Here is a 17,536-nt window from a genome sequence, read left to right as displayed (position 1 = left end):
AGGTGAAAATCCCAACAAAGAATTATTGACTTTAATAGCCTTTAGCGACAACTGGCAAGCAATCCTTTACAGAGTTTTGAAGGAATTTTGGCCCACTCCTGTTTATAGAATTGTTGTAAATCAGCAGAGTTTTCGAGCACCTTTTTTAAGATCATGCAACAGAACCTCAATCTGATTTATGTCAAGACTTTGAGGCCCCTCCAAAGCCTTTTTGTTCTTCTTAAGCCTTCAGAACTGAGATGGCACGCATGATCTGAATAACTGCAGAACCAAAGTGTGCTTCGGCTTAAAGTCAGGAACAAGGAGAAGACACTTAAAATGTAGTTTAATGTACCACAGCAAGTAATAAAGAAGCAAAATAGCCCCAAACCATCACACTACCGCCATTATTGACAATTGCTATAGGTTTTTTTTTTGCCCATCCTCATTCTTATGGTAAAGTCATCCTCAGTTTTTTATAATAGCGTCCCTTTAAAGTTATCTTTGTTCTTAATTTAAAAGTGTTGAATATCTGACATATTTCAGTGAGACAATCATGTAAAGTAAAAAGGAAGTTGGGACATGTGCAAACTGTTTTTCACACCACTGTATACATGACAGCTTATCTTTCTACTAGCTTCCTCCTTAATTATGACCCACTTCATATTTAATCAGTGACGCTTCCCTCTCTTCATGTAGCATGCAGCTGGCATTGTGAGGTAGATCACCGCGGACGCTGTCCTGTCTCGTTCAGCTGGCTTCAAGGGGTTCCTGCTGGTCAGGACTTTTTCTGTCGCACATTCATTTTACTCCAAACCATATTGATACAAAGAGCCTAAAGGTTAGATTATATGTAAACCAGGGTCACCACGTTCTGTTAGACCAGGCTAACATGACCATACAGTTCTTCTGATCTGTTGCTCCATATCAAATCATCTGACCTTAGACTTGGTTCTCTGGTGGATGTCCCATCCTCATCCTTTTCATTCGACAGGCTTTGTTAAAATGTGAGGGAGCAAATGATCTGTGTCTGAGGTGGGATGAAACTGAAGCTCCATTGACATGAAACGAGCCAGCTGCGGTATTAAATACTCACATTGTTGTGAAGCCGTGAATGGCTCCACTTTTGTTACCATGGAACTGTAATCTCAGAAACAGCTGGTTTGGACAAGCTGATTTAGCGCTGGTGTAATGTTTGCATTGTTATTATTGTAAGTTCTAGTAACAAGGAGCTGGCACTTTGTGTTGTCCCATGTGTTGTGTGTGTGTGTGTGTTTGCCTTTTTTGTTCTGAGAAGTTGAACAACAGAAGAAAAGCCTGTTCAGTGGGGATTGTGGAAATGTTCTCCACTGAGAATTTGTTGTAATCTCACTGGAGAAATGGGAACCAGTGAGCTTTCAAAAGGGTTTAAGGACATTTGATATGCCTCTTTTTTTTGCTTTCATTTATAAGCATGTTTGGTCCTGTCATGTATTATCTTTCATGCAATCATTTTATTCCAAACCAGTTAAACGGTGTGACACTGTTTCTAACACCCATGCTTAACTAATTACTCTTTTGTTTTTCTTTCTTTTTTAGGAAAAGAGGCATAGATGTTGTTCAGGTAAGCAGACAACACATTTTGTGTTATTCCTTTTTACTTAGGTTCTAATAAATTTCACTGCAAATGCTGTTTATTGACAATTCACAAGGAGGATAATATTACTCTTTAGTCCACCCCCATGTTATTTTATTGCTTAGTTTCTTCACTCTAGCTTGTAGAAATGCTGTCAAAGAATTTAAAACTAATTTGAAGAAGCAAATGTAGTTTTGGTTGGAGGATTTGCTGTTTTTATTTAATTTAGTGTAATGGTTGTAGGTGCACTTTTATCAGGATTATTGCTGTGGTTTCTACAATGAATCTATATTTTTAAGAAAAAAATGCATCCAGAGATCCTCTAATCTAGATCACAGCTTTGATGCTTCTATAAGTCTCTACACATCATTATGGATTTGGAGTTGGTATATTTCAAGCAACCAAAACCAAAAAAGAAGAGAGATGTCTCTATATATAGATGTATAAAACCTTGGATGATGGAAAAATGTAAAAAAACATCTTTTTTTAAACATGACTTCTATGAACCTCGGGAGCCTCTATTGTTTTTGTAAACGCTCTTTTCTGTGTGTTGTGAGTTACACTGTCATGGAACATTCTTACCCTCTATTTTCACCTCTACGGTGATCTGAGGTACAAACAGAAACCAAATGAGCAACGTCTGAGTCAGAAAACCTGCCATTCACTCTGAAGGATCTGCTGTCAGCTGACATCACATTGTTTGTTGCCATGAGGAATACACCAAAGTCTGTGCCAGAAGTCTTTGACCTAAATAATGACAAGGAAATGGAACTAAGAGTTTTTTTTCTTTTGCTAGTAAACGGTTGCATGACTGATCTGGAAAAACCAGGTTGATAGTAATGGTTACTCATTTAGGAATGACAATTTGTCATTTCCGAATCCTTTGTAGGGAGTTGCATTTATTACACACTTATTCTGGTATAAAGTGTACTTTCGTTCAGGTAAATGTATATTTTACCTCTTGAATGTTTTGTTTTTAGAAATGTCTTACTTGAGTCAGTATTTAGCTGTAGTCATGGTACATGGGTGAAGTTCATGTAAATACAGGCCCCTGGAACAAAAGTTTAAAGTCATGACTGGAAATCATTCACACCACCACACAGTTGAAGGTAAACACAGCGGCACACGAAGTAGCTTCAAACCACTGTCACTATGTCTAAAGCAGCCGTGCGCTTTGCTGTTCTGAGTTTGAATAGAAAATCTAAATTTCCCATTTATCAGCTCCTCTATTTTTTAGTTTTTGTTTATGTTTGAAGCTCTAGTGCTGCAGCTATCAGCCTTGTCTGAGCCTTGTCCTGGGAATTGTCCCAAAGTAAGCAGGGCTTTGTTTCCCACTATGCAGTCACCCTCTCCTGGGAGACCGCGGATCCTCATGGACTCTCAGAAAGCAGCAGCTATTCGACTGTGGTTTTTCCGTCTAACTGTACCAGTTTCTACTCTCCCTTTGCACTGGAATAAAGATAAAAACACTATAAAGAAGTGTTTTTGAGCGCACAGATTGAGCTGCCTGCTTACAGCCTATACTGTCCTGAGGCAAAGAGAAAGACATCCATTGTCTTGTTTTAGCCTTGGTGCATTAAGTCTTTGAACAATGATGTCTTCTCCGATTTCAGTATAAATATCTGAACCCAGTAGCCTTTTGTACTCGCTGCAGACCTTTACTTTTGACAAGTTGAGTATTTAATGTTTCCGATTTGAACCAAAATACTTCTTTATTTTTGAAATCCAGCATTTCTGATGCCTCAAAGTTCATGAAATCTGGTAGATGCATTAAAGTCAACTATGAGGTCGTCTGGTGAGTGTTGATACTGTAAAGAGGGTTGTTATGAATGGAGTTCCCAAGGTTGAACCGTATACAGATGATACTCATTCACAGATAAGCTAGCGCCTTATTTTTTATACCCTTTCTGGGTTGTTTTGTGGAATGATAGAAGTGTGGTGTTGTGTGGATAACCTTCAGTAGAAGGTAATGATAGGTTATGGCTCCACACTTATCTTTTTCAGCCAGTTTAATCACCTGGCCTTGTCCCTGTAAAGTGACAGACAGATTGACCCTGGAGATGGCATTTCAGTAGCACATAACCAAGGATGAATAGAACTCCTCCCAAAAGACCAATATTGTTTTGTGGGTTTTTTATTATTATTTTTATTCCAGTGCAAAACACCACTGGATTAGCTAAAGAGTAACAGGATGTAATGCATCCTTTGTCACATTTTTTTAGGTTTTCAAAACATTAGTTTAAATTTCAGGGAATTAAATCCTCACAATGTGACTTTGGTGCTGCTGCTTTTCCAAAGGTTGTTAAGACATTTGTGAATATTTTAGGGATTTCTTTAAAATGTATTTTTAATAAAAAAAAAACAATTAAAAACAGTTTGTAGGCATGTTACAGATGGTACATTGGGGCAAAAATGTATTTAGTCAGCCACCAATTGTGCAAGTTCTCCCACTTAAAAAGATGAGAGAGGCCTGTCATTTTCATCATAGATGTACCTCAACTATGAGGAACAAAATGAAAAAAAATACAGAAAATGATGGTCTGATTTATAAAGAATTTATTTGTAAATTATGGTGAAAAATAAGTATTTGGTCAATAGCAAAAGTTCAACTCAATACTTTGTTATATACCCTTTTTTTGCAATGACAGCAGTCAAACATTTTCTGTAAGCCTTCACAAGGTTTCCACAAACTTGCTGGTATTTTGGTCCATTCCTCCATTCAGATCTCCTCTAGAGCACTGATGTTTTTAGGCCATCGCTGGTTTCAAAACATTGATCCCAGCTCTCTACAGGTCATTCACTAGGTCCCCCCATGTGGTTCTAAGGTTTTTGTGATCATTTTGACCCCACAGGGGTGAGATCTTGTGGGGAGTCCCAGATTTAGGGAGATCATCAGTGGTCTTGTATGGCTTCCATTTCCTAATAATTGCTCCCACAGTTGATTTTGTCACACCAAGCTGCTAACCTGTTGCAGTTTCAGTCTTCTTGCCTGGTGCAGGTCAACAACATTGTTGCTGGTGTCCTTAGACAGCTCTTTGGTCTTGGCCATAGTGGAATTTGGAGTGTGAATGTTTGAGGTTGTGGACAGGAGTCTTTTATGTAGACAACGAGTTCAAACAGGTGATATTAATACAGGTAACGAGTGGAAGACAGAGGATCTTCTCACAGAAAAAGTTACAGGTCTGTGAAAGCCATAAATCTTGCTAGTTTGTAAATGACCAAATACTTATTTTCCACCATAATTTGCAAATAATTTCTTTAAAAATCAGAAAATGTATTTTTTTTTCTGGATTTTTTTTTCTCATTGTGTCTCATAATTGAGGTATACCAATAATGAAAATTACAAGCCTCTCTCATCCTTTTAAGTGGGAGAACTTACACAATCGATGGCTGACTAAGTCTTTAGTAAATTAGTAACGATCTACCATGTTAAATTTCACTTCGTGGAAAAATATATAAAGGCTTTGAATGTGAGAGGGCCGGAAATAAGTATGGTTTTCATACTTACTGCCACGAGAACTCATCTAGCCTTTTCGTTTTATTTTGTCAGTTGTTTTCTTTTTAACTCTGTAACTTTAATTCAGATAGTTTTACTATCCGGATGTTTGTACTTATAAAATGTGGAAGCTCAAATGCAATCCTTAAGAAAGCTTTTGTTGATATAATGATTTCCATGTAAAATTCATTTAGAAATTCAACAAGACACAGTTTGATGGAATTTCAAAATGCTATTTGTTTTGTAAAGCAGTAGCATATTTTTCTTGTATTTTTTTTCCTCCTCTGTGCCAATATTGACAGTTAAAATATTTTTCATTTTCACATGACAGGATTTAGTTTCCCGCTGTTTGAAGATCGACTTCTGATGAACTTTTCTGCAACCTAAAAATCAATAGAAGTAACTCTGACTCCACCTTTAAGCAACAAAGTAATGTTTGTTCATCTGGAGCTGTCAGGTTGTTGGCGGGAAGTGACGTCTTTCTCCATGGATTTTGACTAGTAGATGGCCTGTCATCTGACTGTTTCATCCATTGTGGTTTTACTTTAGAACAACAGTCCCATCTTCAGTCTTCTTAGTTGATCCAAGGTGAATACATAGTTGTTTTTGCGCACACACACACACAGTTTGACCTTAAAGTGTCAGTTGTCAACTTTGAGCAGCTATTGATTGCATCATTCTGCCCTGGCTGCATACTTCCTACAGGCTTCAACAACAGTAATGCGAGTTAGGTGAGGTTAGGGTGGTCCAGACCATCGTTGTTTATGTTGCCTCCAAAAAAAAGATTCCCACCGAAGAACGGCCCACTGTAATCTACATCAAAATGTGGTGGCCTCGACCTTCCCGCTCCCATCAGGAGAGTCGTTTCCACGCTGTCCGTCTCAACTGTGGCCCAGCTTTAGCTTTCAGTCCCAGAGGGAGGAGGAAAGACGTCAGATGACATTTCTGCTTTAAGCATTTAGCAGGACATCAATGACTTTAGTGGTGACTTTTGGGACAAGTTTCTGTCCAGCGTGTCCACAAGAAAAGGACAACCTCGTCATCTGTGCTGCTTATGCCCAATGGTGTTGACCTGGATGATTTTTTTTTTTTTTTTCTTGTGTATTGGCCCTCTGTGTTGTGTAAGCAGCGTACTAACCTCTATTTCTTGATTACACATACATATACACACCCAGCTGATCATGAGTAAACGTATCCGTCACTTTTTCAGATTATGTAAGCCAGCGTTGGAGATCAGGAAGCGGACTGTTTCGTGACATTTATGAATATGACCACTGTTTTTGAAATCATAAGAGCAAGTTTTATTTGTTCTGTGGAAACACGTGGTTTGCGTTTGTCAAGCACATGATTCCTAAAAACTTCTGCTGAAGTTTTGTGTCAACTGTTTATATATAGTCTTCTTTTCTACGTAAGCATTCTGCACCACCTCTGCAGTGTCTCACTTTAGTTAAATAACTAATGAATTGTGAAGTTTAAATTATTTTTTTAACACAATGTTTTTTGTTGTTGCTTTGCTGGTCTGTTTTTTTTTTTTTTTTTTTTGAAAAGTGAGCCATATTCCGTTGAATTTCAGCTCATCAAACCTTTTTGCAGCTACAGGAGAATAGCAAAGGGAGTTTTTTTGTAATTTCTAGACGAGCGTGACGTTCCAGCAGACATTTTTGTATGCGTGTGTCGATGTGTTACATGAAGGTTAGAGGCAAGTTTAAACTGGCCACTGGAATGAAATCCAGCAGCGTTAGGACAAGGAAAAGAACAAAACTAGGTGATATGGCACAATAAGGTCTTACCCAATGACCTAACACGTCATTAAGGAAAAAAAACTTTTTTTTGTGTGCCATATCTCTTTACATTTAAACTTGCTCTATATATGTTTGCTAATTTTGTTGGCACATCTATTGTAGCTTAGTCTTTGATTTAAACTGCTTTACATTCAAGGCGAAGCGAGCTGCAGATCTGAGCAAAGGGTGCTCTTGATTAGTCATCTATCCCTCACACCTCTTACAATCATTAACCAGCAAATGTTGTTCCTGGCTGCGGCCAACCTTAAACCAACTGAAACTGCAGTTTTACAGCGTCTCATTGATCCACACCTGTGTGACTAGGGTGTATTCATACCTGCTTTACACAGTCTTGACAGCACAAAGGACAGTAGGTCCTACCCAAGGCCAATCTATTTATACAGGCGTGGCTGTTTTGTCTTCGAGTATAGAGCCAGTCGTCCCGTCAGCAATGATTTTAATGCACTGTGGTGTGATGCAATAGCAGCTCTGCTATCAGAGTAGCATCTGTGCTGCATTTGTTTTGACTTCTTATGCAGAAAGAGGTTCTTTTTCTGCATAGTTAAACATAAAATCTATGCAAATTCAGTATGTCCTCTCTGTATATTCACTACGCTCAACCAGACTGAAAAGAAAAGTATCTAAAATGGAAAAAATGCTTTCCAGTTTGAAATAAATGCATAAATTATAGCTGAACTGGAGTCAAAGTAGTATATTAAGAAGGAAGGAGACAATGCTGCATCATCCTCACCATTTCCTAGAAAAAGACGATTTGATGTGGAAAAAGGAGGACAAAAGTTTAACAACTTCCCAAAAGGACCTGCTGTTTTGAATTTTATAGCACTTTGTCTGAGAAGTAAAACGGGTGTTTATTATTAATGCGTTTTACTGTCTGTAGTAACTTTTTTTTTCTTTGATCCCACATTTTTGCATCAGAAGGGATCATTTGTAAGTGCTGCCTGCAATAGCTCAAGGAGGTGTCAGGTCAGAATGTATTGCAACCTTTCCACCCACTGGCAGTTTTGTGCAGATCAGCATGAATACCTGGTTTACTTTGCTATAGGAGAGGGAGGACAAACAAATTCTGATTTTAACCTGAAATAAACCTTTTCAGGTTTATTTGTTTTTTGTTAACTGCAATTTTTATAATGTTCCATATCCTCTTGCTCAAGGGTGTAAAGGAATGGCATCTTAATTCTGGCAACCAGAGAAACATTTATCTTGTAGTTTCCCTTTCAGTTTTCATATGAATGTTAAAACTTGCACCAAATGAATCCATTCTTCATAAATGCATGTGTTTTACCTCTGCTATTTTTTTTCCACAGCTGGATTTAAGCCAACCTCTGGAGGACCAAGGTCCTTTAGATGTCATCATCCACAAATTGACTGACCTGATCCTGGAAGCTGACCAGAATGATTCCCAGGCAGTGATGCTGGTACAAAGAGTGCAGGTATGCAATCCTTTGATTTTTCTCGTGATCTTAATGAATTTGGTTAAAAACAAAACTTTGGTTCTCAGTTGTTTGGTTGATTTTATGTCTTGAAACCTTTTTAGGGGAACGCCTAAAGCTTCAGACAAGAAAAGTAAATGACAGATTTACTGATTGGTGAAACTTTTGTTATAGACAATAAAACCTAACCTTGATATACGTTTGTATTAACACAAATTTTAGGTGCCTGTTCAAGGAATATGATAACAAATTCAAGGAACTGACCCGATAAGGTTTTCAGAGAAACAGGCAGACACGGCTCAGGATCATAAAGGAATCAAATGGGCCGGAGAACGTGTTGACTCAGCCGACCTAAATGGTGTAACTGAAAGCACTTTACAGCGGTTATTTTGTTCAGGCTTTCCTGAAGTGATAACTATGTCACAAAGAGCAGCAGATCACACACTAGAAAAACTGGTTTGCTTTTGTGTCTGGTAGATTTCCATGTATCAGATAATGTATAAATTTTTTTCTTAATACTTCCGGATATCTCTCTTGCTCACCCACAGGATGACTCAGAGCAGGCAGTTTTTCACTGATAAATGGGTAGAACCAAAATGATGTTAACAGCTAGATCTAAAAACATTTAGCTTCATTTAAAAGGTCAATGAAAACTCTTATTTTCTTTAAACACCCACTCTGATGAAAGTTGTGTTTTTAACATGTTCTTGTGGTATCTTACTGAGGACATATATAAATAAGTTGGTCTTAAAATTGGATTTCTGAGTATTTCTTTATTCAAATTGTTGTTAATCAGGAACAGATGAAAATATACAATTTGAAAAAACGTATTGCTCCTCTCCATTCTGATGCATTCACTTGCAGACAAATAGATCCATGTACGTCTTTGGTGCATGGCCAACCACTTTGGTTGGGCATGTGAGGGCCTTTAAGCTTGTGGGAGAGAATGTAAACAAAGGGATGATGGGAAATAACTGCAGGCTAACTTCTGCGCCTCAGAGGCGAATGTCAGATGAACTACAGTCGCGCCGCACAAACGAAACAGGTTTTCTACCTTACCTTGACTTGATCTTGATCCAGTTTGGCTTTGTACTTGAACCCGGCTTTCTTGTTGGATTAAAATTTTCTTTGAGAGATAATTACACTTTTCTAATTGTCACAGCACTCTTTCTTTGCCGAGAGAACCTGTGTCGCTGTCTGTAATTGAGTCTTTTGTCTAAGTAAAATGTCGTCCTTTGATGCAATGTGGTGACTAGGCTTAATCCTAGAGCTATGTGCACATAACTTGGGGCAAATTTCTTCCCAAATGGGAAGTTTTAATATATTTGGTTTTAAGACACCCAGTTAATACTTCCTAGAAAGTTTGGAAATTCCTGTGTGTAGTAGATCTCGGCAGAGAAGCCCAACATGAACTGACTCTAGTTGAGTTAGAGTTTTAAAGAACTCCCTTTCTGGATGTGATTCATGCAAACGTTCAAAACATTGCATGTGGTGTCATGGGATTGTTTGATCTGTTTACCCTTCACTTGAAACGGACCCGCTCTCAATAATTAACAGTTCTTGTCTGGCCCTGTCCGACTCTCACACTGACATAACTCTCGCTCATTTCCTCTTCAACATTGCCGTCGTCTCTTTTGAACCTAAATCCTCTTGTCTGCGTTTTTATTTTTCCAAGATGCTAAAATTCCTACGTTTTTGTCAACATCATAGCTATCCTTGGAAGATTTAGTCTTAAACTTACAATCTGCTGTTTTATCGCTTCTGTCTGTTAGATGGCAGTAAATTTAGCAAATTGGTCTTTGTCAGAAGGGTGTTTGTCTGCCCTCTTTGTTCAAGTCATTTTACAAATTCACCTTTTTCCCCATTTATACATGGATTCCTGATGTTCAAGTAAACATGGAGGGTGTGAGTAGAGGTAGCAGATAAGCCGACGACCTGATGGCATCGGCGAATTGCTAAAGGTTGGCTGAGATGAGCTGTTGGTGGAGCTCTGTAGATCAGACGCTGATACACGGAGGGTACGTTGGAGGAGGAGATGTTGCACAGAGACAACAGAAGAACAGGAGAAGACGAGCTCAGTTATGTAAAATAGCTGACCTCTGGTGACCGATCAGCCGGCCATGCAAAGACGATGTTGGATAGACCCGCCGGCACACGGTTCTCGTTCTTTTTTCTGCACACAGATACATGCACAATAAATCAAACTGACCCTTGAACTCTTTGTCACTTTATATTTATTCAATCTACATGTATCCATTTGAGTACACGGCTCTAATACTTTCTGTTTATTGCTGGTATTTTTCCAATTGGTAATATGATAGAGGAGGCTTGCCGTTCTAAGAAAAGAAAGAAACATATCTGCACATAAATCCATTAGCTGGTTTATCCTGTTGCAGGTCATCAGGAGGTGTGGTGCTGATTGAGTTGAAGTGACTGACATGTCTGTATACTTTTATAATGGGTCTGAGAAAAGCAAGATAGGCAGATAGAGTTCATTTGTAGTCCACTAAGCCAGTGTTTTTCAACCTTTCTTGAGCCAAGGTACACTTTCTCCTTGACCAAAATTCTACACCACACCAGCATCTAAATGTGTAAAACAGGAGAAGCTCTGTAGTCTGTATTGAGGTACAATTCCTCCACAATCTCGTGACAATTTTTGTAATAATTCAGGCAGAAAAGCTGGAAGTTGCAGCTGTTTTTCCAAAATGTTGTAATAAAGTTGTGATTGTTTTCAAAAATAATTTTCAACCAAATTAGTTAAAAATTTACTCAGTAGTTGTTTTCCCCTTTATTAATGTATTAATAACTTTATTAATATTCCAATTTATGTGACATCACCAAAAAAAAACAGTAAAATATTCTTCCAGAGAGTGATTTATTTTGTTTGTGCCAGAGTAACGGTAGTTTTTAAGCAATTATATGATCACAACATGCTTTTTTTCTACACACAAAAATCACATTATATTCATGTTTATGTTCAATTGTAACAACACAAAAAGTGAACATTTGGAAGTTTTATTTTTTTTAATTAGCCTTAATACAAAATGTAACTTTAACAAAAACTGTTTTATTTATTTTTGTTTAAATAAATTGTTTTATTTTAGTAGCATAGTGCAGAAGTACTGTCAATTTAACCCAATGCATTATGGGAGATGCAGTGCAAAAGCTAATGCTGGACAAACTTACATCTCTGAGCTTCATTATTTTGTTCACTTTTTCCACGGTCTGACACTGGATCCTGCAAGAAGCTACACCACTAAACACAACTTTTAGCTGTTATTTTTGTTGGAACTGTGAGACTTTATAAGCCAAGTTGCAACAAAAAAGTGAGGATGTTAACTTTTGATTGGTCAGACTGATGACATGATTAAGCCTCCAAGAATGATTGGCGGAGACAGTTGGAGGGGTGGGACTTTTCCAAAAAACAGCTAGTTGTGGCTGTCATTCTTATCAAAAAGTTTTTATTGGAACCAAATAAACACAAAGGATCTGCTGGTGATAGGAAATGTTTTTAGATGAGTGAAAATGAATAATTTCCAACGACACACCTGAACTTCACTGCACTAAGCATTAATGTATCGTGGTTATGTCAGGGTTTTTAGTGAAAATGGATTATAAAGTCAGGATTATAAACTCTTGTGTAATAATATTAAAGAAAAGTAACATATTTCAGTGTTTTTGACCGTTTTATGCTTATTTTTTCAGGATTACATCGATGCCCACCCCGAGACTGTCGTTCTGGATCCACTCCCAGCCATCCGGACTTTGCTGGATCGCTGCAAGTCTTACCAGCTGGTCCACAGAATAGAGAGCCGCATGCAAGGTAAATGCTGTGGTGTGAAGTGGCAGAAGCTGTGACATTAGCTGCGTTGCATCATGCGTCGCTGTTTATACAGGGTTCTCTGTTTACTGCTAACAGGTAGACAAAAGAGGATCGTCAGTTCCTTTAGTCTCTCTGTTCCTTCTCCATCCTCGGTGTTATCTAAAAGTAGAAGTTGTTTAAAACAATAAAGTAACTGACGATGAGAGCGTGGCCCTTCTGGCCCTTTTTTTTTTTTTTTTAACATGTCCTCCAACGCTATTGAGGGGATGGAGGTGTGAATCCTGCAGGGTCTGTCTTTCCTCATCACCTCCAGAGGACCTGCTCTGGTCAAAACATGAGTCACTTCCCACTTGAATTATGCGTTTCCATTTCCCAAGCAGATGAGACGTTCTTGGCACGACATGCAATTCTTCCCTGCACACCACAAAGAGCCCCTCTCAGTTTCTCCTCACCTTAACCTGAAATGAACTCGCGTGTCCATTGGATCAAAGCTTCACTTTGAGTCAATCCAGCAGCACCTTCTCCTGCCACAGCGAATATAAACGAATCAGGCGGCAGCGTGTCATAGCGGGGTGCAGTGACGACAAGAGCATTCCTGACGGACAAACACTGTAAGCCCACCTGTGACTCATCTACACTTCCCTGAGCGCCGTATATGGAGCGGGAATGTAAACCTTTTAATTGTTTCTGAGTGCGTGTGGGGCTGCGGGCTGGTGTCGCAGCAACAGATCAGGGGCTGTTTCTGAATGTCGGCTGCGATGCTGCTTTCTTAAAATAGAGCCATGAGAAGAGGCCGTTTTATCCAAACAGATGTGATGGCCGTTACGTAACAGCTAATATATGCTTCATCACTCCGCTTCTCCAAGTGCAATTTGTGTAAAGAGGAAGATAACACAATGCCTGCATTTATTAAAACTTCTTCCTTTTTTAACACTGCTCTGCTGTCATTACCGCACGTAATATTCTGCAGACAAAAGTCTACAACCAAAGCTCTCCAGCAGAAAGCAGCATTGTCTGTAAGCCACTCTAATCCCACATCACAGCTGTGACTATACCTTTTAACACAAAAAACGGAATGCGCCGCGCTGTACATGAATGCATTCTCATTTGTCAGCACAAAAGGAGAACCTGGGTGAAGGTTGGCCTGAAACGGTGGATGGTGTGGGAGGGTTTGAGCTTGTCTTTGCTAGAAACACTCTCTTCCTCCTCATGGAGTCTTGGAGGAGCTGCCAAGACAACACAGCAGTGAAAAGGCAGAGGAGGGGGGGCTGCCATGTTCTGCATGACTCAGAGTAGTACTCAATTGCAGGAAGCACTTGAGGTGTGCTTGTCCTTTCTGTGGGATGTGAACTTTATATTACCGTCACTCACTGGTGTTGAATGGACTGAGGATTTCACATTTCTGCTCCAAATTCAAAGAGGATTTGCTTCATTTTAATGTCATCTGCTCCATAAAACTACCAAACATTAGAATTAATGAACTAGTACCATTGATTTATGTTTTAAAAATAACTTAATGAAACTTTCTGTGTTCTGATAGATTTTGTGTTTACATTAGTTTTAATGCATTGGTACTGTTTCTACAGACAACAGAAACCGCTGTTGGGTCAACGTTGCTTTTCCCTTTTTAGCGACGGCTCCAAGAATATTCCCGAAAACGTTCAAGTGGGTCAAATGTAAACTTTACTTTGAAATCCTTCACGGAGGCTTCAGGAAGCCCTAATAAAAGGAAACTGTCTCTGTCAGCCAATATTGTCGGTGTCGAAATAGAATCCAATTCAAGGAAATGATTTCCTATTTCACAAGTAAATCTAATGATTCATAAAATTCTGACATACTAATATTTAGTTTAATGTGTGTCTGTGGACCCCAATCCTTTGACATTTTGAGAATTATTGTTTACTTTGTGGGGGAAAAAATATTTGGAAAATCTGCAAATGTACAGCTTATTCTTTTTTGAAAAATAGAAGCTTAAAGCATGTAAATAAAATTTTATTTTAGCTTTTGGGCTAAACTGATTTATAGTCACTGAGGGGAAAAAAACGTGGCTCATCTTTGTAAATAAAAAATCTGAGCTGTTAAAAATAGACAGGATGAACCATTAATTACATCTGCAAATTTGCAATTTCATGTGTAGCACTGTATTTATTATAGAAAATGTTGAGGTCAAAAGGTCTTTTTTTGTGTTCTGTGTTTAGGACCGATGTTGTGTCTGCAAATGATGACGGTTCCTCAAACCAGCGATGTCAATCTTAGAAATGCTGCCTGTTTAAAAAAAAAAATCCCCTCTGGATCTTTATCTGCTGGAACCTGTTTAAAAGCACAGCGTTGCCAGCAGCTCTTTTATTGTAGCCAACAATTGCCAAGAGAAAATCATAAATGCAGCCTGGAGTGGCTGAAGTTACACTGACACAGGAGTCAGATGAAAACATATTCTCCACAATGAAAAACCAAGTTTACCCCAATATATAACTGATTTATGCTGCTTTATAAATCAATATCTCCAACATATGTAATTTTTTTTCCTAAAGTTGTTTTAGAAAATTATGACACATTTCTGCACAACCTACATTTTCTAAAATTTGTAAAAACATAAAATTCTGGGTAAAGATTTCAACCTAGAATTGGCAAGTTTTTTTTTGTTTTTTTTTTTTTACATAGGATATTACTTTTAAGTTGGCCTGTCTAAGTGGGTCAAGTGATGATGGTTCATTAAACGGATCTTTCCAGTTCAAGTAGAGTCAGGTTTTTGTTTTTCTATATGAAAGCTGTTTAGGCGGAAAAGAACTTTCCACCCTCGACATGCTGCATTCATGGACTAAACACACGTGGGGAAATTCTGCCCTCATTCATAACGCAGTAAACAAATGTAATTAGCATTGTTTGGAGTGGTCGTGCTCCGGGCCCCTCCAAGCTGCTCCTGGACCACATGTGGCCCGTGGGCCCCCAGTTTGGAATTCCCTTCAGTAAAGGTTGTCCTTGGCTCCACTGGGTCTGCTGCACGCGTGCAATGTTTAGACAGAAGAAGAGAACGCACCTCCCTGCCACCCACATATTCCTAAAGTGTCAACCAAGATCAAGCCCCCACACTGCTCAAACTTAACTCCACACTCTCAGACTTCCTTCCTCTGTTTCTAAGTAAGAAACACTTCCACTGAAATATGAAGCATTTTCTATTCATATGTTACTATTTCTGTTGCTTTGATGTCACATGAGAATGAGTAGCAGAGATGACTTGTGGGTAATCATCCCAGCTTACTGATTGCAAAGTATCCATTAAAGCAGTTGTTAAAGAGAAAATAAAACAAATGTCTTTCATCTGTAGCAAAACACCAAAACATTTGAGCACTAACTCCAAAAACATGTTTAGTAAATGGTTTCTAAATGAATCTAACAACTCATGGCATCTCCTGAATGTTCTCACTCTCTTCTTATGTATTTCATATCCTCATAAGGTGAAATTCTTTTCATATTTCCTAGTTTTAGATTCAAACATTGAGATCTAAATTTTAGACTTTTTAAAATCCATTATGGGGCCTTTTTTTTAAATTATTATTCTCTTCCCAACTATTACAAGTCCCACTAATTAAAAGTCTAAAATGCATACTTTTTTTAATCTATTCTATAGAAAACTAACTTTTTGACTGAAATGCAAAATTGGAAATATAAAAATCTCAATCTGAATTTTAATACAAAGACATATGCTCAACAACATAAAAGAAGCATAAAACCCTAAAAAAAAAAATTGTTAGCGGACTTTTTTTATACAGTTTCAAACACTGAAAATGCAGGCTACATTAAGATGAGACGATGCCACAGCTGAAGTGGAGTGTGGAGGTTAATGTGGCATCACCATTTCCCTCCAAATCTGAGTCCAGCTTGAAAGACTGGACTTAATGCAGGCAGATGAGATTCTCCTGACCTCAGCACTAACCGGAGCTCCAGCAATCACAGGGGCCCCCACCATACAAAGACCGGCACGGCCTCTATTGTGCGTCTGTCATTAGCATTCGCCAGCTCCTACTTTGACCCCAACTGATTTCCTTTAGTGATCTCTCCAAGCTGATGCTTTATCTGCTACATATATCTAATAGTCGGATGGATCGCAGGGAGATGCATCCTGATGAAGTCTGAGCTGCAGAAATTTTTGTTTTATTTTAGTCTCAATAGAGTGAGTCAGCCGTCTTCTTCAAGATAAGATTTTTGAGGTCTGGTTAAAAAAAAAAAAAATATCTTTAATCACGCTGTGGCACGATTGTAATGCTACGGTGTCGCTTGTTTTGTCTGTTGCCAGGCAACTGGTGAACTCTTCAGGAGGACTGTTGTCTGTCAGCTGTAGGATCTGATGACACGTTCATATGAAGTAGTTCCTCGTGAAATTGCATGCTTGCTTGTGTTTCAAAAAGAAATATGCGAGTGCAGGGGAGGTTTTACTCATGAAAGACTCAAGGAAGACTCGTTACACAACCGCACAGTGGAAACCCGTGTGCGGAAAAGGTTTGCATAATGTGGTGTCCTCTGAAGTCGTACACAAACACGCAGTTGTGTTTTGTTTGGGACGAGAGGTACGAAGGCCCTCGGTTGTTTGTTTTGAAAGTTTTTGGACCAAATTAAAATATGTGTTTACCAGTCACAAGTGGAATGGAAGAGGCAAAATAGTTTTGAAGGAAATGAAGAAGAGGAAGTCACTAATGCAGAAAACAAAAGTAAAAACAAAAGAATTTATTCACAAAAAGTTTTTAAAGGGTTGTGAGAAGTACAAAGTTTATTTTTTAGCTGCTATCTTTATCATAAATTGATTTATGAAGCTGATTAATACTTTAATAAACGCAGATATTTAATATGTAAGCAATTATAAACAAATTTTATTGAAAAAAAATGTTAATGTAAATGCAAACGTACACATTTTGTTTAGGATTTTAGTAAAAATAGTTTTTCTTACAAATTGGTTGCATTACATTAAAATTAACATTAAAATAGTCATATACTATAAGTTTATTATTGATTGGACTTGTTTAAAGACACAATCCAATCATTTTTTGATCTTTCATAAAAGCGTTCCAAGTGCTCTTTTAATTATGATTATGCTGTTTTTGTCCAAAATCTAAAAACTTAAGTCATTTTGTATGACATAGTTTCTGCAGACCGACAGTCGCCCTGTTGCTTCGAGCTCGGAGCAGGGATCTTGTGGCCAGCTTTATGTATTTTTTACATCACAAAAACTTTTCTTTCAAACAGCATTTTATTTTGTCTGTTCCTAATTCACAATTTAAAAAATGACATACAAAAAAAATGAAAATTTTAAGCTGAATTTTCTTTATTCATGTCCTCCATCAGAAAAATGCCGCATGAACATGTTAGAAACACAATTTTTATTAGTGGGTCTTTAAC

At 38.1% G+C, this 17,536-nt stretch overlaps 1 protein-coding gene across 8 annotated transcripts in view; it reads left to right on the top strand.

Moving 5' to 3' along the window:
* The window catches only part of itpk1b (inositol-tetrakisphosphate 1-kinase b), a 26,983-nt gene that overhangs the window by 3,838 nt on the left and 5,609 nt on the right, over positions 1-17,536 (top strand). For all 8 annotated transcript variants that reach the window (XM_024270047.2, XM_024270084.2, XM_036209844.1 and 5 more), the window contains 3 exons: positions 1,558-1,582; positions 8,197-8,322; positions 12,028-12,145. In XM_024270047.2, coding sequence (XP_024125815.1) covers positions 1,558-1,582; positions 8,197-8,322; positions 12,028-12,145 — 269 coding nt within the window. The remainder of the gene's footprint in view (positions 1-1,557; positions 1,583-8,196; positions 8,323-12,027; positions 12,146-17,536) is intronic.

The sequence above is a fragment of the Oryzias melastigma genome, linkage group LG22 (assembly GCF_002922805.2).
Source record: "Oryzias melastigma strain HK-1 linkage group LG22, ASM292280v2, whole genome shotgun sequence".
In the NCBI taxonomy this organism is placed as follows: Eukaryota; Metazoa; Chordata; class Actinopteri; order Beloniformes; family Adrianichthyidae; genus Oryzias; species Oryzias melastigma.
Note: the sequence above shows the minus strand (reverse complement) of the source record. Positions and strands in the feature narration are given on the sequence as shown.